The sequence below is a fragment of the Diplotaxodon limnothrissa genome, linkage group LG23 (genome assembly GCF_057381915.1).
Source record: "Diplotaxodon limnothrissa isolate DT_005_m linkage group LG23, D_limnothrissa_male_GT1.1, whole genome shotgun sequence".
In the NCBI taxonomy this organism is placed as follows: Eukaryota; Metazoa; Chordata; class Actinopteri; order Cichliformes; family Cichlidae; genus Diplotaxodon; species Diplotaxodon limnothrissa.
In genome coordinates, this window is record NC_140617.1 from 35,181,651 (window position 1) to 35,202,050 (window position 20,400).

The 20,400-nt window shown below is 40.6% G+C and overlaps 1 protein-coding gene across 1 annotated transcript in view; it reads left to right on the forward strand.

The window, feature by feature from the left end:
* The window catches only part of zranb3 (zinc finger, RAN-binding domain containing 3), a 142,367-nt gene extending 123,336 nt beyond the window's left edge, over nt 1-19,031 (forward strand). The window contains exons 18-22 of the mRNA XM_085347655.1: nt 6,476-6,616; nt 11,228-11,389; nt 12,167-12,359; nt 17,821-17,952; nt 18,626-19,031. Of these exons, the coding sequence (XP_085203781.1) occupies nt 6,476-6,616; nt 11,228-11,389; nt 12,167-12,359; nt 17,821-17,952; nt 18,626-18,733 (736 nt within the window). The 3' untranslated portion in view covers nt 18,734-19,031. The remainder of the gene's footprint in view (nt 1-6,475; nt 6,617-11,227; nt 11,390-12,166; nt 12,360-17,820; nt 17,953-18,625) is intronic.
* Nucleotides 19,032-20,400: the final 1,369 nt, after the last annotated feature.

Below are 20,400 nucleotides of genomic sequence, written 5' to 3' on the forward strand. Positions count from 1 at the left end.
GAAAAGTAAAACTGCTCGTGCGTTAGTATGAAACGCTATATTTATAATAGTATATACAACACTGAAATCATGTTCAGCATCTAAGATGGAAACTCAGTGCATTTGTATTTGGCTAAGATGTGGAAAGTACTTTTGTTGTGTTGTCTTGGCAGCGTACATTAAAGCTGTACTCGAGCAAATTCAGTACAGCATTTGCATATAGTTGATGGACTTGTTAGAATTTGAACTTTTGATTTGTTTTCTTCCTTTTTTCTTTTCCCAACAATGACTCACTGCAAAAGTGCTTTTTTAAAAAGATTTGACGCAAACACTGGATGATGCACTTTCCTCGAGAATCTTCCTCCGTGATAAACTCAAACTCCCCCAGTATGTAATACAGACTTGCTGTTTTAAATTTAAAGTCTCAAGCTGAAACTCAGTAAAGGTAGGACTATTTCCTCAATTTTGGCAAATCTCATCCAGAGCCACAGAAGACATTTTCACAGGCTGAGTGGTGCTGCTTATACCAAGTAGACTTTTCAGATTTGCATTCTTTTGCAGCATTGTTTTGACAGTACTCGTCTTTGCAGTGAACATTTGGAGTTGTCCAACACACTGATTTTTTTGTTGAGTTAAAGATGGCATACTTGATGTCACGTTCATGTTCAAACACACATTTGACATGGGAATTAGCAGCTTCACGTGTCTCTGAGAATCTTTGCCACCGAAAAGGCCGTTACTGTCAGCTCTGTCTGACCGAGGCCGGCAGAGAACAGCAATCAATCAAAGCGGCTTCAGCTGGGCCACACCGGTGCAGCAGCTCGTTAGTTTGATTTCACACAGCTGAGCAGGGTCTGTCCTCTGTGCCGAGCCAGGCGGCTGTCTGCACCTCCGCGTGTCCGCTGTCAGCTACCCGCTGACTCCCTGACTGTAACAGCGCCCCTGCAGCTGCGCATCAAATGTCTACCGGCAGAAAACCGTGTCCAGATAATCAAGTTCAAATCACGCTGCGTTTTGTCATTCCTGATGCAACCTCCACCAAATATGTGCTGCACGTTTAAATTTACTGTAGCTTTCTAACTGCCTGTACCTGCAATATTAAAGGAATAGTCTGGGGAAATTCACTGATTTGCTTGCCTCCTGAAAGTTGGATGATGTTATTATTATGAGCCACCAGCTGCTGAGCAGTTAGATAGGAAGTTACTAGTCCTGGCTACAAAGAAAATCCCTTTGAGTTGTTGTTTATATAGTTGATTTTTGCACAGACTGAATAAACAAGATAAAGTACTGTGATTAATGGGTGTTAGAGCTGCTGGTTGTCATCTTTTTGTTAGACGGAGCCAGGCTAGTCCCATTATTAATCTAAGCTAACGGTGAGTCTCAGTTGTTTTATTTTCTTTAGTACGCTGTGTACACCAAGCACTTGTCTAATACATACATTTTGACAGGATAGGGTTCTCTGAAAATGAGTCATTTACCAATAATGACATGTACAGTATTTCAGTGTGTCATGCTAACTACAGCAGTATGTACTCAACATAGTGAGTCTAGTATAGAAAGATGTGATTTGAGCAAAGTATGAGTTTCCATTCATTTCCTTTAGCTTTATGGTTGTAGAAGCATGTACTATCATCATGTGGTATGCGGCAAGAAAGGATAAAGGCTACATAGCTGATGATCTAACTATCCTGAAACTGACACAAATGTCCATCCATCAATTTTCTTTCACTTATCTGGGGCCAAGTCACAGGGGCAACAGCCTAAACAGCGAAGCCCAGACCTCTCTCCCCCCTGCCACCTCCTCTGGCTTGTTTGGGGGAACACCAAGGCATTCCCAGGCCAGATATAATCTCTATAATATTATCCTGGGTCTCCCAATCAGGGCCTCCTCCCTGTGGGACATGCCCGGAACACCGTCAGATGCCCAAACTACCTCAGCTGGCTCCTTTTGATGTGGAGGAGCAGCATCTCTACCCTGAGCCCCTCCCGAATGGCAGAACTCCTCACCTATCTCTAAGTGAGAGGCCAGATCATCTGCAAAAAGCAGAGATGTAATTCTGAGCCTGCCCAGGTAGAAGACTTCATGGCTACACCTAGAAATTCAGACCATAGAAATTATGAAGAGAATCGGTGACAAAGGGCAGCACTGGTCCAACACCCACTCGGAACAATTCCGTCTTATTGCCAGCTATGGCCTGATTGAATGGCTCGAAGCAACTGGCCAGACACCCCACACTCCCGAAGCACCACCCAGAGAACACTTTGAGGGACTTTGAGGGAGAATGCCTTCTCCAAGTCCACAAAACACCACCACCTGACACCAAATGTGCAGTACAAAAATAACAACAAACACAGGAGGAAGATTATGTAACAACAATGGCAGAGAAACAGAAAAATCTCCTTATTACTATAAGCTGCTAGCTACAGGTATGTAAGCCAATTTTTGCAGTAAAATGTGCAGGTTAACTGACATTGAACAGTTTTTTGTTGCTATAAAAATAAGAGGTGAGTTGAGAATCAGCCTGAGTGTATATGTTTGCACTTACGTGCTATTATGTGTTTATGTTTGCTAAGCTGATTAGCCACATGCAGATGTTCATGCCTGGTTAAAAGTGTTGTAGTGTAGGGAAAGTTTTAGATCCTCCAGGTAAGCAGTAAAATATACATGGGGATAATGGAGTTTATTCACAGTTATAGGACTATGTATAAAAGATGAATAATGCCACTGTGCTGCCACACGTTGGGTAGTGACGTCCCATTGATAAACATAAAGCTGAGTATTTCATTTGTTATCAAACTGATGTTTAAGACTGGATATGACGAGTGAGCGGCAGCGCTGGTTGGTGGTTCTTAGTTTATCATCCTTTATGACTTTTAGTAAGGACTGTAATTTACAAAATAAATATTTAAATATGTCCCAAAGCTAGCAATTAAAACTGTGAAGTAATCAGGAAAGTGTTTACAGAGGTCGCAGAGCAAATGAGCTGAGGGTCCTTAAACCTTTCCATACAACCAGAAGTCTAAAAACCAATGCATTCATGTTTATGTTCATCATGCCCGGCACCCTCTGGAAATTCATACAAATTGTTGAATTTCTAAATGTGTCGAGTGTATTTATGTTCTCATAAAACATTAGCAAAGACATATTTTTTACATTTTATTTTTTAGATGATTTCCATCCATGTTTGCTAACCTTTGCAGGCACATTGCTTTGCATAAACCGATTTGTACTGCTGTCAGTTGTTTACGCACAATATAAAGAGCGAGGGGGACTCACATTTATTACTGCCGCTACAAACCAAAACCTCCGCACGGCACCTTTAAACATATTTAGTAATACGCCGACTAAACTACTTTTTAATAGACCCCATTGAACATTCAGTCCAAATCATCCTAGGTTTTCACAGATGTGAGCCAGTCTGACAAACATTTTGAAAACAACATCAGTGAACCCAGCTGCCCCCTGATACTGGTAGAAGAGGTTTGGATCATAACAGAAAATGTGATTCATTCAGCAAGTAGCAGCAGTCACCTTAGTGTACAGAATTACTCTCCAGGCACCTAACTGCATAAAAACATGCAAACACACACACACACACACACACCTCCACTCTCTCCCAGAAGCGCAGTTGGACTCCAGTTTAGTGTAAGGTATCTCGTTTCATCCAGCCTCTGTGCTGGGACTGTTTGAAGCAAAGGAAGCTCTTGTGTTTGATGGAGACTTACCTTCTTCCTCATCTCCTCTCAGCTTCCAGAGAAACTTCTCCTCTTTGATGTCTCTCCCTCCTCCACTTTCTGCCTCCTGTCATCCATCTTTCCTTTATATTTTTTCCCCCCTTCTGCCTTCTTTCCATCTCCCTCCCTAAGAAAGTATTCTGTCCATATGGAGGTGGTGGAATTGCATAAAAATGTCGTTTCATAGCCTGCAGGGCCGAGTAGAGACACTAAAAGTTGAATTTAACAGTGGCAACACCTCCCGGCACGGTGTTTCTGGGAGGCTGGTGTCTCATTAGTAATCAGAAAAAAACGTGCAATCAGGATAGAAATCCATCAAGTAGAATTCAATAACCAATTCAAATGATTTTTTTTCTTATGAAAGAACTAGAATAAGTCCTACACAGAGCTAAATATATCCAAATATATTGGATGAAAACAGGCATCGGCAGAAGTTTTTAACAATTCAAGAAGTTGAGACGTGTGTTTTACCCATTTTTGTTGTTGTTGTTGTTGTTTTTACCTTGTAGTAAATGTTTTGTTATTAGTTAAACAGTGATAAATGTATTTTTTCCATATCTTATAGTTCCAGGAGACGTTCCAGTTATTGATTGTGTTTCATCGGTGTACAAGGCTACTTCTTGTGCCAGCAGTGAAGTTACATCAAACTGAGTTCAACAATTGACACAACTGTCAGAACAAACGCTTGAAGATGAAACATTAATTATTGATCTGCTCGACGATTAGTGAAACAGCTTCATCACTCGAGTTGATTGTCTGTGAAATGGCTACACCATCCATTAGCTGCCTGCTGTCTTTCTGTCTGTTTTTTTGAAATCTCATCTCTTTTTTCCCCTTTTTTAAAAAAAACGTGAATTCTTGCTCTGCGCACTTCTTTGAACCCTCGAGCTCATTATCTGTACTTGGAGCCATTTACTAAGTCTAACCTATTTTCTCTGCTTGATATAGCAGAAAGCTTTTCTGTGTTAGGGGTAAAGGATGCTTTGGACTTGTTTTTTTTAACTTAACTACTGTATTTTCTTAAAGGGCTGTCTTCATTGACTTTTACAAAATAGTTGAAAGCACAGCCTGCACTTTATCCTTTCTGCAGAGTCTATAAAGTTCAAGCTCTTTGTTGGTTATCTGGTAAGAGAAGAAAAAAGCAGAGGGATAACTGCTGGTGAGAAGATGTGCAAATAGGAATCACCAAATCAACAAAAACCAAACAGTTGAGTCACAATGCTGAAGCTAACCCTGACTTATAGTCATGAGCTCTGGGTAGTGGCGAAAAGAACACGATCATGTATACAAACAGGCAAAATGAGCTTCCTCTGTAGGGTGGCTGATCTCAGCCGTAGGTACAGGGTGAGGAGCTCAGAGCCGTTGCTCCTCTATGTTCAAAGTAGTCGGCTAAGGTGGTTTGGGCGTCTGATTAAAATGCCTTCAAGATACCTCCCTTTGAAGGTTTTCACAGCACGACGAACTGTGGGGCAAACCCAGTGCCTCAGTATTCCCTATAAGAAACTTAAAATAAGACTAGGAACACTTGGAATACTCTGTTTATCTTATCCTGCCTGACTTTAGATAAAAAGAAGAGGGTGGATGAACGACGTAGGAGCTTACTGCCAATCACCTGCAACACTGATGACATTAAATTCTTCCATGGGTCTCCAACACATATTACATGATGGATAATTTCCAAAATAGCCACAACTACACAGAGTTTAGCAAATGAGACCAAATTAACTCATTCTAAAAATGTATATGCTTAATATTTCTAGTTGGACGTTGACTGTATTTGAGTGGGCACTAGAGGCATTTACCCGGTATGTACAGGATGTTATTGGTAAAGCAAAATAGCAGTTTGTTCCTTGTGTGTGTGGATGGTTGGTAAAGTAAAGTACTAGTTCCATCAAGTACTGACAGCAGCATGGCTGCGATCTGCTTATTGGCTAAGGCTGACCTCTGACTTCCCCTTGGAGTAAAAAGGTAGGGTAATTGCTCTCTGCGGAGACCATTACAGCGTTGTACCATCCCTCTGTTAAAACCTGAAAAGTGACCAGTCGGCATTTGCCGATTGGTCACTTTTCTCTCAAGGCCTCTGGAATCTTTTCCTACCAAGAGGAACATATCACTGATTTTCTTTCCCCAACTCTCCACATGTATTTGTGTCAACTCTGACATCCCAGGGTCATTTTAATCCTGCATAGATTGGAATGTAGAGTTTAGTGCAATTTTCAACTTGCACACATAGCATCTGTATTACAACGGCCATAAAAAGCAGTAGCGGGGCAGATGGATTAGATTAGATGATTGACGATTCCTGTGGGGAAATTAGATTGCTGCTGCTGCAATAGTAATAGGATTCAGCAGGAGAAGAAGACAAACAGAATATAAGCACACATTCAGAATAGGAAATCAGCAGTGGAAGGAAGGAAGGATCTGAGCATTTAAGCACAGTTTGGTGCCAAGAAAGAAAAACAAAAATCAAAGTGCATCTGGCTCTGCACTGAGGCCATTTGTAGAATTTTGCTAGTTATGTGGGTGTGATGTGTGTGTTACATTGATGTGGTAGAGTCCCAGGATTACCGCAGTCCAAAAAAAGATGACTAAGATTACTTGTGTGCTTGAGCAACCTCAAGCGTCCTATCATACCTGCTTGTATTGCTGTCCAGAGAGAGTTTATGAATTCATCTGCTTGCAACTGCTCCCCGGTGCTTTGGTTATGTAACATCCACAAATTCACCATTACCTCACAGCAACATTTTATCCCGTTTCACAGGTACCTCGGTCGTGACGACGTGGCCGAGGCGTCTCTGAGCAAAGTCCAGGAGGAGGGAGGCAGCGTCCGACTGGTCACAAAGGAGAACTTCTTCACAAAGAGGAGGTCTGCCTCTTCGCTAACACCACCTGCTACACAGAGGTTTGTTAAGGGAAAAAACGCGCACATAAAGGTCAAGTTGTCCTCAGGTCTGTAAGTAGTTTGCTGCTAATATATGAAACTAAAATTCAAATGTATTTCTAGCTGATCACTGTGTTTCTCCTGTCTACTACACAAACGGTATTTTGATCATTCATAGATCCGTTCTTGTCTGTAGTATTTAAAGATGAAACTTCAAGGTCTGCACATGAAGGTGGTTTGTCTCACCACATGGTTTCCTCTTCAGGATTCAGAGTATTTTCATTTTCTTTCCCTCAGCTGTCTCCATGGAGATCTGTATGTGCCTTGTGGGAGAGACACAAAGGCCCACTGAGTGTGTTAGTACAGTAAATATAGACCATAATACGATCTACTGGGTGAGATGCATTGGCCAGCTCACCCCAGGAGGCAATATCTCTATGGAAACCTGCAGCAAACACACAGACGAGCTCTCACACATATACACAGTTACTGGTGTTACATACAAAATGTCTGTGATAATCTATAAAGTGCCTTAAAGGCTCTGTTCAGGATATGTGCTTTTAGACAATAGATAGCGTTTTACTGCATGAGGTATACAGCAGTGTCTGGAAGTATAAAGTGTTTGACAGAAGCAAGCACTGCTGTGTGAATAAACACGGTAAAAGGCAGCATGGTAACAACATTAAATGGCCATTTATAAAAGCTGACTTAAAAAATGTGCTAATATGCTAGTAGCTAGAATAGAAATGGCATCCATCCGTCCAACTAACTGTGGCGTGTGGTTGGAGGGATGAGGAGAATCCATGTTTTCATAAAGTAGGAAGATTGACATCCATCACTGTTATCTATTTAAGCATTCAAGTAAAACTTGTACATAATATTGAACTGCTCCTTCAAAACAACAAATTCAGTTCAGTTCCTGCTAATACTTCCTGCTGGCTGATATCACTTGACATTTGAACTGTGGCTATAAGTTATACTAGAGTAAAAAAAAGGACAGCAAGCTCTTAGATTGTAAGGCATCTGCACAAGTCATCTGATGGGAGGCAACCTGTCTCCAAACAGTAGCAGTCTGACTCTGACTGCAATCATTCTCTAAAATATTGGCAATGTTTTCCAAGTAAATGTTGTCCAGTTTATAAACACAGATACAATGGCACTCTGCTCTGATAAGCACAACTGACTGTGAACTAAAGAAACAGACATTTCTGATAACATACATCCGTTTAAAACAAGCGCATGTCTGGTATTGAAGGTATCAGTTAATCTTAAAGTGTGCCACCTATGCCTGGGCGTGGGCTAAAAAGGAAATCCTGCCATGCAGCATACGTCACTAGTGTCCATTTTGAAGGGAAACAGTCTTTATATTGCTATCCACATGAAAGCAACATGCTAAAATGTGGAAAATAAGAATCTCGATTAACAGCTGGACGTACCAGTGTCAGATCTCGTTGGTGCCTTTGGTTTCTTTCGGTATAGAGCACCAGAGATGAGCCAAGGTGGTAAACATTCTACATCTATAAACCTACATTTTTGATTCACATGCATTTTTTGGCAAATGCATTGATGTTTTACAGTTTCTAAAAGACATATTTCTGGCTTTTCTGGATGTTTTCACTATTCTCAGTTTGGACACACAAGTAAAAAGTCTATTTGTGTCTCTCTTTCATCGACTAGACTTTGCTGGCACACCATTTGTCCCATGATACTTCCAGTTTTTGGTATATTCTCAACTTTGAAACAGCAAGGTTCCCTTTTTAGAAGGTTCTCTTCTCTATTTCAATGATTAAATTTCCTTCTGTAGTGCTCTGTCACTCTGGCTCTTTGTTCCTCTTGCTGTCTCTCTGAATTGTAAACCATGGGGAAAGAGAATTTAGTCCATCTGTCCCCTCCAACGTGGCTCTAGCACCCTGCTGGGACTACATGGCAAATGCCCAGATTTGCTGTCTTCTGCCAGACGGACATGCACGCAGATACACATACTAGAAATGTTTTGCAGATAGAGCATTGTAATATACTAAATATACAGGAAAAAAACTGATTTATTTCTGTTGCATGGATATTTACACTGAAATGTATTTGCAGTTTGTAGAAGAAAGTGAGCTTTGTTTAATTTAGATCAGGTTTACAGGGTAATGTCTTGACTGATCCCTCATTTCTTTATACATGGGTGCAGCGAGTTATAAAAATGTGCAAAAATACACGAAAATCCTGAATATAAGGCAAAAACAGAGTTTGTACAGTTCTAATGAGCTTGAAAGTGAATACATGGTATGACCACCTTTATGCTTCAACACAGCCTGAACTCTCATTGGCAGCTTTCTTGTCATTTCTTTAATTAGCCATCAGGAATAGTTCTCTTGGCTTCTTGAAGGACATTCCTGAAGTCTTTTTTGGAGAGCAGGTAAACCAAAAAATTCAAATTTGGATTAATCACAACATCAGACTTGTTGCTACAGGTTTTTCTCCCTGTTTCCCTTCGTTAATAATGTCTTCTTGACAGCCACTGTACCACTGAAATCACTTCTGATAAGGCTTCAGTGAGCAGTAGAACTGAAGGGCCACATGCATCTCTCAGGTCTTAGTCGATTAGTTAGATTTTTTTCTGTTTTTTACACACAAATGGCTTTTCGATACTGCTTGCCTACTAGAGAAAGGTGTGACATTTCTTCTCATGTCCCCTCCTTGTCTTGGATCCATATTTTTTTAAGGACACACCAAGCCGAGATATGCCAAGTTTTCAGCTAATAGCTCTTTGGGAGTCTGCTTGGTGGTGCAAAAAATACAATTTTATGCACGTCAGACTGTGTTATCTTTAGTATTTTTAGTAGAATCATCTAAAGAAATGAGAACAAATGATGTGTTTTTGTGACAGGCTGCTAGTGAAAAAGTGCCTAAAGCTACAATTTAAAATCGCTTCTTTGCTAAGTTAGCAGTGGTTCATGCCATTAGGTGTTTTTTTTATACTTACAAAAAGTGGGCAAAAAAGTATTCCTGTGAAAATGTTCACGCACAAGGACCGATAATCAGTGATGAAGCATCCAAAGAAACAAATGTGGGGAACTATTGCTCAAGGGTGCTTTAAAATATGACGCAAACTATAAACAAGTGAGAGGAGGTGTCTTAAGACTTTTGCACACTACTGCATGTTCAGATTCAAGGTCAGTGGCTACACATTAAACACGGTGTTTAATGAAAGAAGCTGTTGTGAATCTTTTTAACGTCGTTGTTGAAAAGAATAAAACCTTCATCAATGGGAACTATTTTTATAACAAATTCATTTGTATTGTTTTTGTTGAGATTTGGGATGCCTGGCCTCAACTTACCTGTTTGACTTTGACGTTTTATTGTGCTCCTCTTCGCCGTGTTTTCTACTTTCGCCTGAGGTCACCTGAAAAATTAAGATGAAAACTCGTCTTCCCCGCTGTCGCCAAGTGCTTTCTCATCATCATCATCGTTTGAAATCATAGGGGCTCTCTCTCTGCTGAGCTCACCATGAAATATAAAGCTCCTTGAGATGACTGTTGTGATATAGATAAAATGCTCCGCTCTTTAAAAATACAGGGCATAGTGCTGGTAGGTGTGGTTAGTTTTGCAAACTCGCAAACTAAGAGATGATATCCAGCTGCAGGTAATTTACTAACAGGACAGGCACACAACAAATCAGAAAACCATATAAATACAGGGGATACGCGTGTATGTTAAATGTAGGCCTATGGTGATAATCTGGCAGACAGTCGTTTGAATGGAAACAGGCTCGAGTCATTCAGACAGGCTCTGATCTAGGACTGTAAACTGCACAGCAGTATTTTAGCCTTGTGTTCTGTAGCGTTCTTGTATTAAGACAACTTCCATATAGATAACATATCTGCGATATGCAACTCATGGAGAGTCAAAGTATGTGCAGCTAAAAACAGTCATGTGTTAGATCTCACGAGATCAGGCGAAAACCTCGTGCGCTGTCCATGGTCCTGAAATTCTAGTGTAATAAAACTGCATTAAAGAAAGTTTTTTTTTTCCTTTATTAAGGGAAGTTTTTCAGTTCATTAATGTAAATGAGTGTAAGAAGTTTTGTTGCTGCTGGTATTGCGTGACTCCCTTAGGTTGGAGGATCCAGGTCATCTTTGAGTTCACTGAGCAAATTTAGAATTCAGCTGGCTGGGTCATCTATACGGTTTTACGTCTTTACGTCTACGTATCCTCTGCAGCCATATCAAGTTCAGAAATTGAGACATGCTTTTTATCTGCGTTAAATATTAGCTCAATTATCAGCAAAGTGCAAGTTGCAAATCAGTTTGTGCACATGATTTAAATATTATTCTCCCTATAGTTTGCGCTTTGAAAAAAGAACTCCGTGACGTTCATATGCAACAGTCACATAAACCTTTGAGTTCTCACTTTTTACTCACAGTCGTGTCATTGCACTCCTTTTACACCAAAGCTCAGTTTGTGCTGGAGCAACATGTTAGCAAATCTGGTGTTTGGACATTGAAGTCCTTCAGTACCACATCTGACTTACAAACATACAACCGTCTGTTGAGAATTTGAGAATGATGTCTTTTTGGTCTGAAGTTACCATCTACCACTTCTTCACTCCCGACTATGTTTCCCCTTTCTCTGTCTCTCTCACAGCAGGCAGGACAATCAGTCCTGTAGGACATCAGATGCACAGTCATCAACAGAGTCCAGCTACCTGCAGGCTGTGGACAGTCAGGGTGTCCCTCTGTGTCTCTCCTGCCAGCAGCCCTGCTCTACCACAGGTGGAGCGTGGGACACTCGATTCTGCAGCCACAGGTATTGCAACACTAACTACATACAGTTAGAGGAAAAGCTACGGGCTAAACTGGACATTTCCAACTTGTAATAACTTGAGAATTGCTCAAAAAGTTCTGGAGCAGATTTGTAGATAATATAGATCTCAGTGCACCTGATGTGCGAGGTCTACTGCAACAGCAGTGTCTTTGATTAGATGTCAGCCAAACAAAAACATATTAAATCAACTTTCACACAGTTTGAGAGGTTTTTTCCCCCCAAACTTCCCTGTACTCATTGTCCTCTGCGCAGAAGCCCACCCATCTGGCACCAAAAAATTCAATTATATTCAGAGCTTTAAGAGTTTGTGTGCAAAACAAACTCAGAAACACAGCAGTACAATGTTGACTTCACCCTGTTGTTTACTTTCTTTGTAGAAAGAATACTGTTTGCTCAAGACTAAAATAGATTAGACTTCAACTCTTGCATCTATAATGGTCTTTTTCCAAATCTTTTCCTGTAAATTTTTTGGGGGGGAATCAGTCAAATTTGGTCTTTACCAAACTTGATACCATTACCAATGTAAAATAAAAGTTTTTTATGGAAAATCTAAAGCAAACCTATTTCGGTTTAGTTTTTCTGGAGATGCTGCACCTTTTCCTGGCAGTCTTAATTCGATTAAATGGTTTTCAAAAGCCAGCTTCTGTTTTTTAACCAACATGAGAAAAACTTTCTATGTGAATGATTTTTAAAATAGAAAGAATTTAATCACAAGTTTCTTTCTGTAGTGCAGATGTTTCTATGTGCTTTGACCCACAGGTGTCAGGAGGAGTTCCAGTTGCGCTCCAGCCAGACTTACATGCGGTCTCAGGTGTTGGAGGCAGAGCGCGGCATCTGTCAGCACTGCGGCCTCCACGCCCATGACCTGTTCATTAAGGTTCGTGATGCTCCACCCTCCCAGCGAAAGGAGATCCTGGAGAACACTTGGCTCACCCAGCTGCCACTCAAACAGGTGGGACATAGAGCAGAGGAGGCACTGTTTCGTATTTGTCTCTCATCCATGTTTCAGGAAAACTCCACCAATGAGCTGAAGAAACTTTTTTTTTTCAAGTGCCAAACAGCCATTAACTATGGTGGTCAGTCAGTGCAACGAGGCAAGTTGTGTCAATGTGAAATTCAACTCCACACCACTGTTTCTGTCTTTTTTATGTCATATTTCTTTCCTGTAGACCTTTATACAACCAAAGGAGTGGCCACAGTGGCGCACAGCAACTTTTACAGAAAGGCGATTGTGTTTTATTCGTTTACACAAGCTGACAGCCCGCTGCAGCTTGATTTACTTTTCCTGGGTGGCTTCACCTTTCTGCACTTCTTCCTGACTGAAAAGCTGTCTCAATCCCAATTCCAAAAAAAGTTTGGATGCTATAGAAAATGTAAATACAAACAGAATGCAATGATTTGCAAATCTCAAAAACCCAGATTTTATTCACACTAGAATATAGAAATTATACCAAATGTTTCAAGTTTGACAATTTAATCTTCCAAAAATATTGGCTGTGTTTAATTTGATGTCAACTAATTAGGTTGATGAGCAACAGGTCAGTAAGACGAAAGGGTACTAAAAGGAGCATGTAGGAGAGGTAGAGCTCTGCAAACTGTTTGCAGATTGTGGAACAATTTCAGATTAAGAATCCTCAATGTAAATTTGCAAAGACTTTGAATACCAGTTTACCAGAATAAGAATAAGTTTGGAGAAATCTCTGTATGCAAGAAACTAGATCAAAAATCAGCATTGGATGTCTGGGATTTCCGCGCACTCAGGAGGCTGCATTACAAACAGGTATGGAAATCACTGCAAGACCACTTCAAGAATTCATTCTCTGTGGATACAGTTCCTCGTGCCAGTTAAAATACTATCGTGCAAAGAAGAAGCTAAATGTTAACATGATGCAGAAATGGTGCTGTCTTCTCTTATTTAAAATGGAATAAAATTTGAAAACTGGGAAAAACATGAGAAACATGGCACCACATCGCCAGGATTGAACAGGAGAGAGACCAATCGAGCTTGTTATAAGGGCTCATATCAAAAGCCTGCATCTCTGATGGTATGGGGTACATTAGTGCCTATGGAATTGGCATCTTCCACATATGGAAAGACACACTGATGCTTAAACATATATACAGTTTGTAGACAACAAACTATACTCCCACCCAGACTACGTCTTTTCCAGGGAAGGTCTTGTGTATTTTAGCTAGACAATGTTAAGCTGCATGCTATTACAACAGCATGGTAAACCGATTTGCCTGCCTGCAGTTCAAACTTTTCACTAACTGAAACATTTGGTGTATAATAAAATGAAAAATACAGAAAAGAAGGCTCAAGAATACTGAGGAGCCAGAATCCAATATCCGACAATAATGGGACAACAATCTTCTCCCAGAAGTCCAGCATCTGGTCTCCTCAGTTGCCAGATATGTGCAGGCTTTTGTCTAAATAAAGTGATGCTACACAGTGGTAGGCATAGCCAACTTTTTTTAACCATTCTGTTCCTGTGGACTTGGAAATGACTTTTTTATAGGGTACATTTTCTCAGTTTACACATAGTTTGGTGTGTTCTTTTCTGAATAAAATATGGGTTTATGAGATTTGCATATCATTGCATTCTGTTTTTTAATTTGTGTTTTATACAGTGTTCCAACATTTTCAGAATCGGGGTCATAGTCTGTATATGTCTTCTAAATATTACTTTACATGAAACAGTGTTACTTGTAAATTGAACATAAAATATTAAAGTTTACTGTGGCTGTTCTGTGAGGACGATATGTCTCTAAATGAAAAGCTATTAGAGTTCAGAAACACAGCCCTACAGCTTGATTTTAAAAAGTCGTTTAAATATGTGTATGAACAGGAAGGTGATATATTAGCAAAACAGCTGGTTAAACTTAGTATGTAAACTTAATAAGCAAACTTGCCTGTTTTATTAAACCGGATATGGTCGCAGCTGGCACTCCTCTTCCTTAAGGCTTTCTTTGCTAATGTGGTAAAGCAATTATTAAAAACCTTTATTAAAAACACTGCACAATAAAACTTATTTGCTACAACAGTAATTCGCAGATTGATGGTTTTCTTGCAAATGCTAGCTCCATTTCCACAAAGCATAGACAGTAAGGGATCTCAGAGCAGTGAAAGCTGACCCAGCGGCAGATTGTCTAACACAGTCTCTGCCATCAGTTTCCTGTCAGAGTTACGGGTTAATGCTGCTGGTTTCTCAGCTTGACATGCTCAAGTTATTGTTAACAGGACAAAAAGTTGAGCTTGAGCGCAGACGTGCCTTCAAAATGCTTATCCCATAAAGATGTCTCTGAGTCAAGCAGAGTTAATCCTGCTTCCAGAGACAATAGCCAAATGAGACCAATAAAAGCCAGTAATATACAGGAAGTGCGAAAATGGCAAGAAAGCCTTACTTTTATCTGAGAGGAAAGCAGAATGGGATTGATTCTGCTATGTTTTAATTGATGTTTTTAGATTTTACATCATGATGATCATGATCATTTTTATACATGCAAATATTTAATACAAACTAAAACTACATGGAATCTCATTATACTTCTCATTATTAAAAAAACAGACTGAGTGTCTGAAAATCATCTGTTTTTCCCTTTAAACAGGAAGCAATGCGTGGGTGAACTAAAAAAACATTTATACATACAGGTTTTGCTTGTTGTTTTAAAGTTGTATGATAGCATGCTAACATTTGGTGATTAGCACCCACATTACCTGAGGGAATTTTATTTTGATGTGGTTGGATGTTTCAGGTGTTAAGATTTTTTTTCATATAAGGATGTTTTCTCCTCAATATTGAAAATTTGTACCAACTTTGTTAGATAACAGTCATCAAAATGCACACATTAACTGACATCAGTCTCTCTATGTGAGCCAAAGAACTGACAAAGAAGTTCTTTGTGTGTTTATGTAAGTGCAAAAATAAAAGCACCCTGTACTCCCCATCCCACCCACCTACGCACATATGCATCTACTCACACACACACACGCAGGTTGATCTGCACTCCAAGGGGCCAGCTCCCAGTAAATGGATTGCTGGGCCCATTGATTTTTTTTTTCCCAGTGCCAGGCCTCGACCAGTAAGCCTATTTGATTTGGTTGGCTGTTATCCTGCAAAGCCACCCCCCCCCACACACACACACACACACACAAACACACACTCACTCCTCCTCCCCTCTTTCCAGTGCCGCCGGCAGAAGCATCAGCGCCGATCGATGCACCGAGCTTTAGAGGAAACAAACTCAGCCACATGATAAGACACCAGTGGTGGAGAAGCCTTGAGATTATAGGCTCACTCTTTGGTTCATACTGGGGGGGTTTGGTACGTGTGTGTGTGTGTGTGTGTGTGTGTGTGTGTGTGAGTGAGTGAGAGAGTGAGAATGGTTATATGTGTCTATGTTTGTAGCTTGGGCTCTCTTTTTGGCGTGCATGTGTGTAACAGGTGTGGCTGTAATGGTATTTTGATGCGCGTGTGGATTTTCAGGATGTGTTAAAGCCTTTAGGTGCTTGTGAGAGGAGCTTCAGTATGTGTGTAAGTGTGCAGTAGTGAGGTAAGGTGCACCAAAGTGCATGCTTTTGGCACAAAAGCAGGCTCAATTGACTCGAATGTGTGAGAGCTTGTGTGAGAGTGTGTAAGAGAGAGATCTGAACTCTGGCCCTGTGAGCAGGCCTGTTCTTTAAATCTGTTGGGATCAATTCCAGCTCCCTGCCTTAATGTCGGCAGAGTAGTTCTCAAAGTAGGAAAATAGATTTCTGGCCCTGAACTCTTCCCACCAGGATTCTCTCTCTCTATTGTCTTAAGCTCCTCCACTTGCTTGCTCTCTTTTTTCTTTTTGTCTCTATTCTCTGTCATCTTCCCATTCTTGCTTTCTGTTTTCTCCACTTTTTTTTCCTTTTTATATTTTCTTCATAAAATAAATTTCAGATTCACAACAGTATTATCTGCTAGTGAATCCACACTGTGTCCAGTGGGCCTCAGTACATTTTTACAAAGAAGCACTACAGGTCTTCAAATGGTTCAGCTAGTTACTCATTAGCTTTGACTTATTTCTGTTACATCTCAGACGTTCAACAACAACTTCTGCTACTGTTGACTGGTATAGATTATTTTAAAAAAGAATAATCTTTTACATCACGTGGATGGTCAGGTGAACGTACGTTACTTGCCTGGGAGCTAAGAAGCTAAGCCAGTGGAGGCAGTGTGGTCCTTTGGGCAATGTTCTGCTGGGAAACCTTGGGTCCTGCATCCATGTGGATCGCTTTTACATGTACCGCCTACCTAAGCATTGTTGCAGATCATGTACACCCTTTCATGGAAACAGTATTCCCTTATTAGCAAAACACTGGTGTCTTGCTGTATTTTCTGTAGTAGTCAAAGGAATTGAACTGTGTATTTATATTGTGTCTGTGTTTCTACTCCTTCTCCTTTGCCTCCAAAGACATCAGTTTAACTGATAAAACTGTGACTGTGTCGACTATCACCTTAACAAGTTAAACATATTAAAAAAAAAAAGAGCAATTAAAACAGAAGCTCACCTGAAATACTACTCAGGATATTGCAAATGCATTTTTTTTAATCTTACTTACAAACTTACTCATTATGTAAGTTTTCCTTGTATGAGGAAAACTCTCCTCCTCTAAATCTAGTGAAAAATGTGCTTTAAAATGTAATTAGCAGAATTTTTTTTTCAAGGTCACAAAAAGTTGAGGCATTTAGGAGTGTGCACCTTAACTGTAGCACGATATTCCCAGCGGTATTTTTAACCTAATTTCTGTCAGGCAGGCTTGCGAGCTCTCCCTGATTAAGTTTCCCTCCAGCTGCCCGTAATGTAGGCCACAAACATTTTGGTGATTTATACAGCTGTACCTGAGGCAGCAAACGGTGATGGATAGCATGAGGTCAAAGTTTGCTGTCATCAATTCGGCACAAATGATGTTTTCATCAGCTGGTCTTATCCTCACAATCACACAGGCTTACATTAATCTCAGCATAATAAACTTCCATCAGAGGCCCTTTCCTGCAGTTTGCCTTCATTATTTCCTGGATTTTGCCAGTTATGTTCTCTGCTGGGATGCGTTTTTTTGGCTTGAGACTGTTTTTTATCTTCTTTTATTGTGAGGCGCATTGCAGAAATGTCCCCGCAGTGCAGAGATTTGTTTAATATGAATGATTTGTCTGTGCCTGTGTGTGCTGTAAAGTAACAATTTAGGTCACTGTAGTACCCAGCGAAAGGCTGAGCTTTACTAAAGACATCACATCAGTGCAAAGAATTAACTTTAGCATAGATGGATGGTTTGGGAGGGGAGCGCTATCAAACGTTGTTTTAGGCAATTTAGAGCAGTGTGAGGGAACATCCGAGGGTAGCCGGTGTACTGAGACGCTCACTGTTGTATTCCGGTGTGCTTCCAGCTGAACGAGATGATCCGAGCTCCTGTTGAAGGGGATTTCTGGCAGGTTGACCACATCCGTCCGGTCTACAGCGGAGGAGGCCAGTGCTCTCTGGACAACCTGCAGACACTCTGCACTGTCTGCCACAAAGCCGTATGTGCACACTCCGCATCACAGCACCCATAACAACCGCAGCACCAGCTTTTAAAGCCAAAGGGCTTAGGGGGCAAAAGCAATTTGTCTAACATTTTAAGGTGCACAGCAGATGGAGCTCTCCTTTATCCCTGTATAAAGAGAAAGTGCCATCACTCATGTTGAGGATCACATGTGCTGGCAGTAATGTGATACATGGTCAAACACATTGATCAAAAGTCATATTATCCCTCACAAAGCTATATACTGCCTATAATAACATCACATGATGTGGCTGTGTGACATTTTGATGTATAGCATGCGTTGGAAAATGCTATATATCGGCCTCTTCCTTCTTGCACTCCTTCAATATTTCATATTTTCAGTCAGCCACTTCTTAAAAGCAGATCTGATTTGAGAAGAAACTTTTCAAAATAAGACACAGCTTTCACCGTGAGCTGAAATGTGCTTTGCTTTCACACCAGAATGCTTTTTTCTGTCAGCTTGGAAGGAAACGCTTCACATGTTGACGTATGTAAACTGAAGCAAAGCACTGCGACTGATAAGGGGATCCTCGCACTGTTTATGCCCCCTCTCAGACACTTTAATCTAGAGATGCTCGATATATCGATCTGATTTTTCTGTGCTGACTGCAGATGTAACCTCTTACATCATGTTCCATTTTTCTCCACAGAGAACAGCTCAGCAAGCCAAAGAACGAAGCCAGAGCAGGAAGAGTGCTGCAGCTTCCAAGGTTTCGTCAGACATCAGCAGGTTCTTCGTTCGGAAAGAAAACAATTAGCTGGGACCTGTTACGCTTTCACTTATTGTCAGTTAGGGATAGAGCGATCCAATACTTGGATCAGATAGCCTGACACCAAAAGCTAGATCAGACATCCGTGACAGGGCTTAGCTATGCTCTTCAGGTCTATCATGTTTTGTGTTTACTACCCCACGCATCGGCAGCAATCTGCTAACTTCCAGCAGTCAGCTAACAGCAAAGCAACAGTAGTTCAAAGTGTTTCGCTACAGCAACACCAGTTTGTCTTAATATGCGTACAAGTGAGTTGGCACGACTGAAGAGCTTCAGCGACAGCAGTTCGGTCTGTTTCTCTTTCTCTGTCATTATGTTTGGTTTAACACTTGTTTGAAAGCTTTTGCGTCACTCATGGTAACTTAAAGGAAATTAAAGGAGAAACTGTGACTATAAATTACAGCACTGTGCTGTAATTAATCCTACACAAGGTTGAAATAACGCTAATGCAAATAAATGTTTTTTTAAAGCATAAATACATTTGTCTTTTAATACTTTTCTAATGAATAGGTCGATAATCTTCTGTCTCACTCCTCAGAGTGAGAAATACACATTATTGATTTAACACTGGACCTGGTAGCAGCAGATACCTGAGGCCAAGGTATCAGTGTGGTATTAGAAGTGGAAAAAGTTAGACTGGTGTATCCCCAGTTACAGTCCTGGATGCTCATATTAAACATTACCAAAGTGGTTAGAAAATGTGCAAAGTTCCAAAAGTTCAGGCTTCAGATAAACAGCCACTTTTTAGATGTTTTCTTTCTGCTCTTTTCTTTGAGAGTTGATATACGTGGTGTTATCTCAGCTACACGACTATGGTCACAGAAACTCAACCCACCTGTTCAAGAGGGGCAGCCAATCAGGAGATAGTCAGCTTAAAGGGAAAGAGAAGACAGTATAAATAATGCACGTACAATCCTTGACCCCTGTGTTTGCATGAACACTTCTGGTCTTATAGAACTTCATCAGACAACAACCAGCAGTTATAACCTCGCCAAACACTTTGCTCAGTCACTCGACCCTTTGCTATTTGCTTAGTAACTCATTTTTAGGTCGTATTGAACAGAAGATTAGGTCCATTTTATAAATTTTAATGGATATATGAGTCAGAAAGGAGGAGCTAAATAGCTAGTCATAGGCAGGCTTAGCTTGGGACATCACGACCAAATGAGTAATGTCCATCTTTTATACTGTATATGGAGAGAAGTTATCTAAAACGGCTTGTTTCAGGCAGCAGATGAGCCACTAGACCCTAACTGCAAGACAAAAAAACAAACGAGAGAAACAGAAGAGGAAAAGCAAAATAGGCCCCCTTTAAAGGTTTGGTGCAGTTTGCACATGTAAAGGTGTTTATTCAGTTTACATAAAGACGCACTGTGTGAAGTATCAGAAGTCCCATTTGCCGTGACAGATGAGGATACAAGGCCTTTAAAGATTCTGCCTAGCTTTCAGATGCTCTCATCTGCGTCCCACTGGACACCATTACGTTGGAAGATCTAGTAGTGGAGATTTACCTTAAAGAAAAGTGCAGTGACGTCTGCATCAAATGCAAATTCAGCCAACTCCCCTCTCGTCCCCGAACCGTCACAAGTGCGGTAGTTTTGATTTATGACGCCCCCTTCCCTTTTTTTTTTTTTTTTTGCTCGAGGCTGAAATGG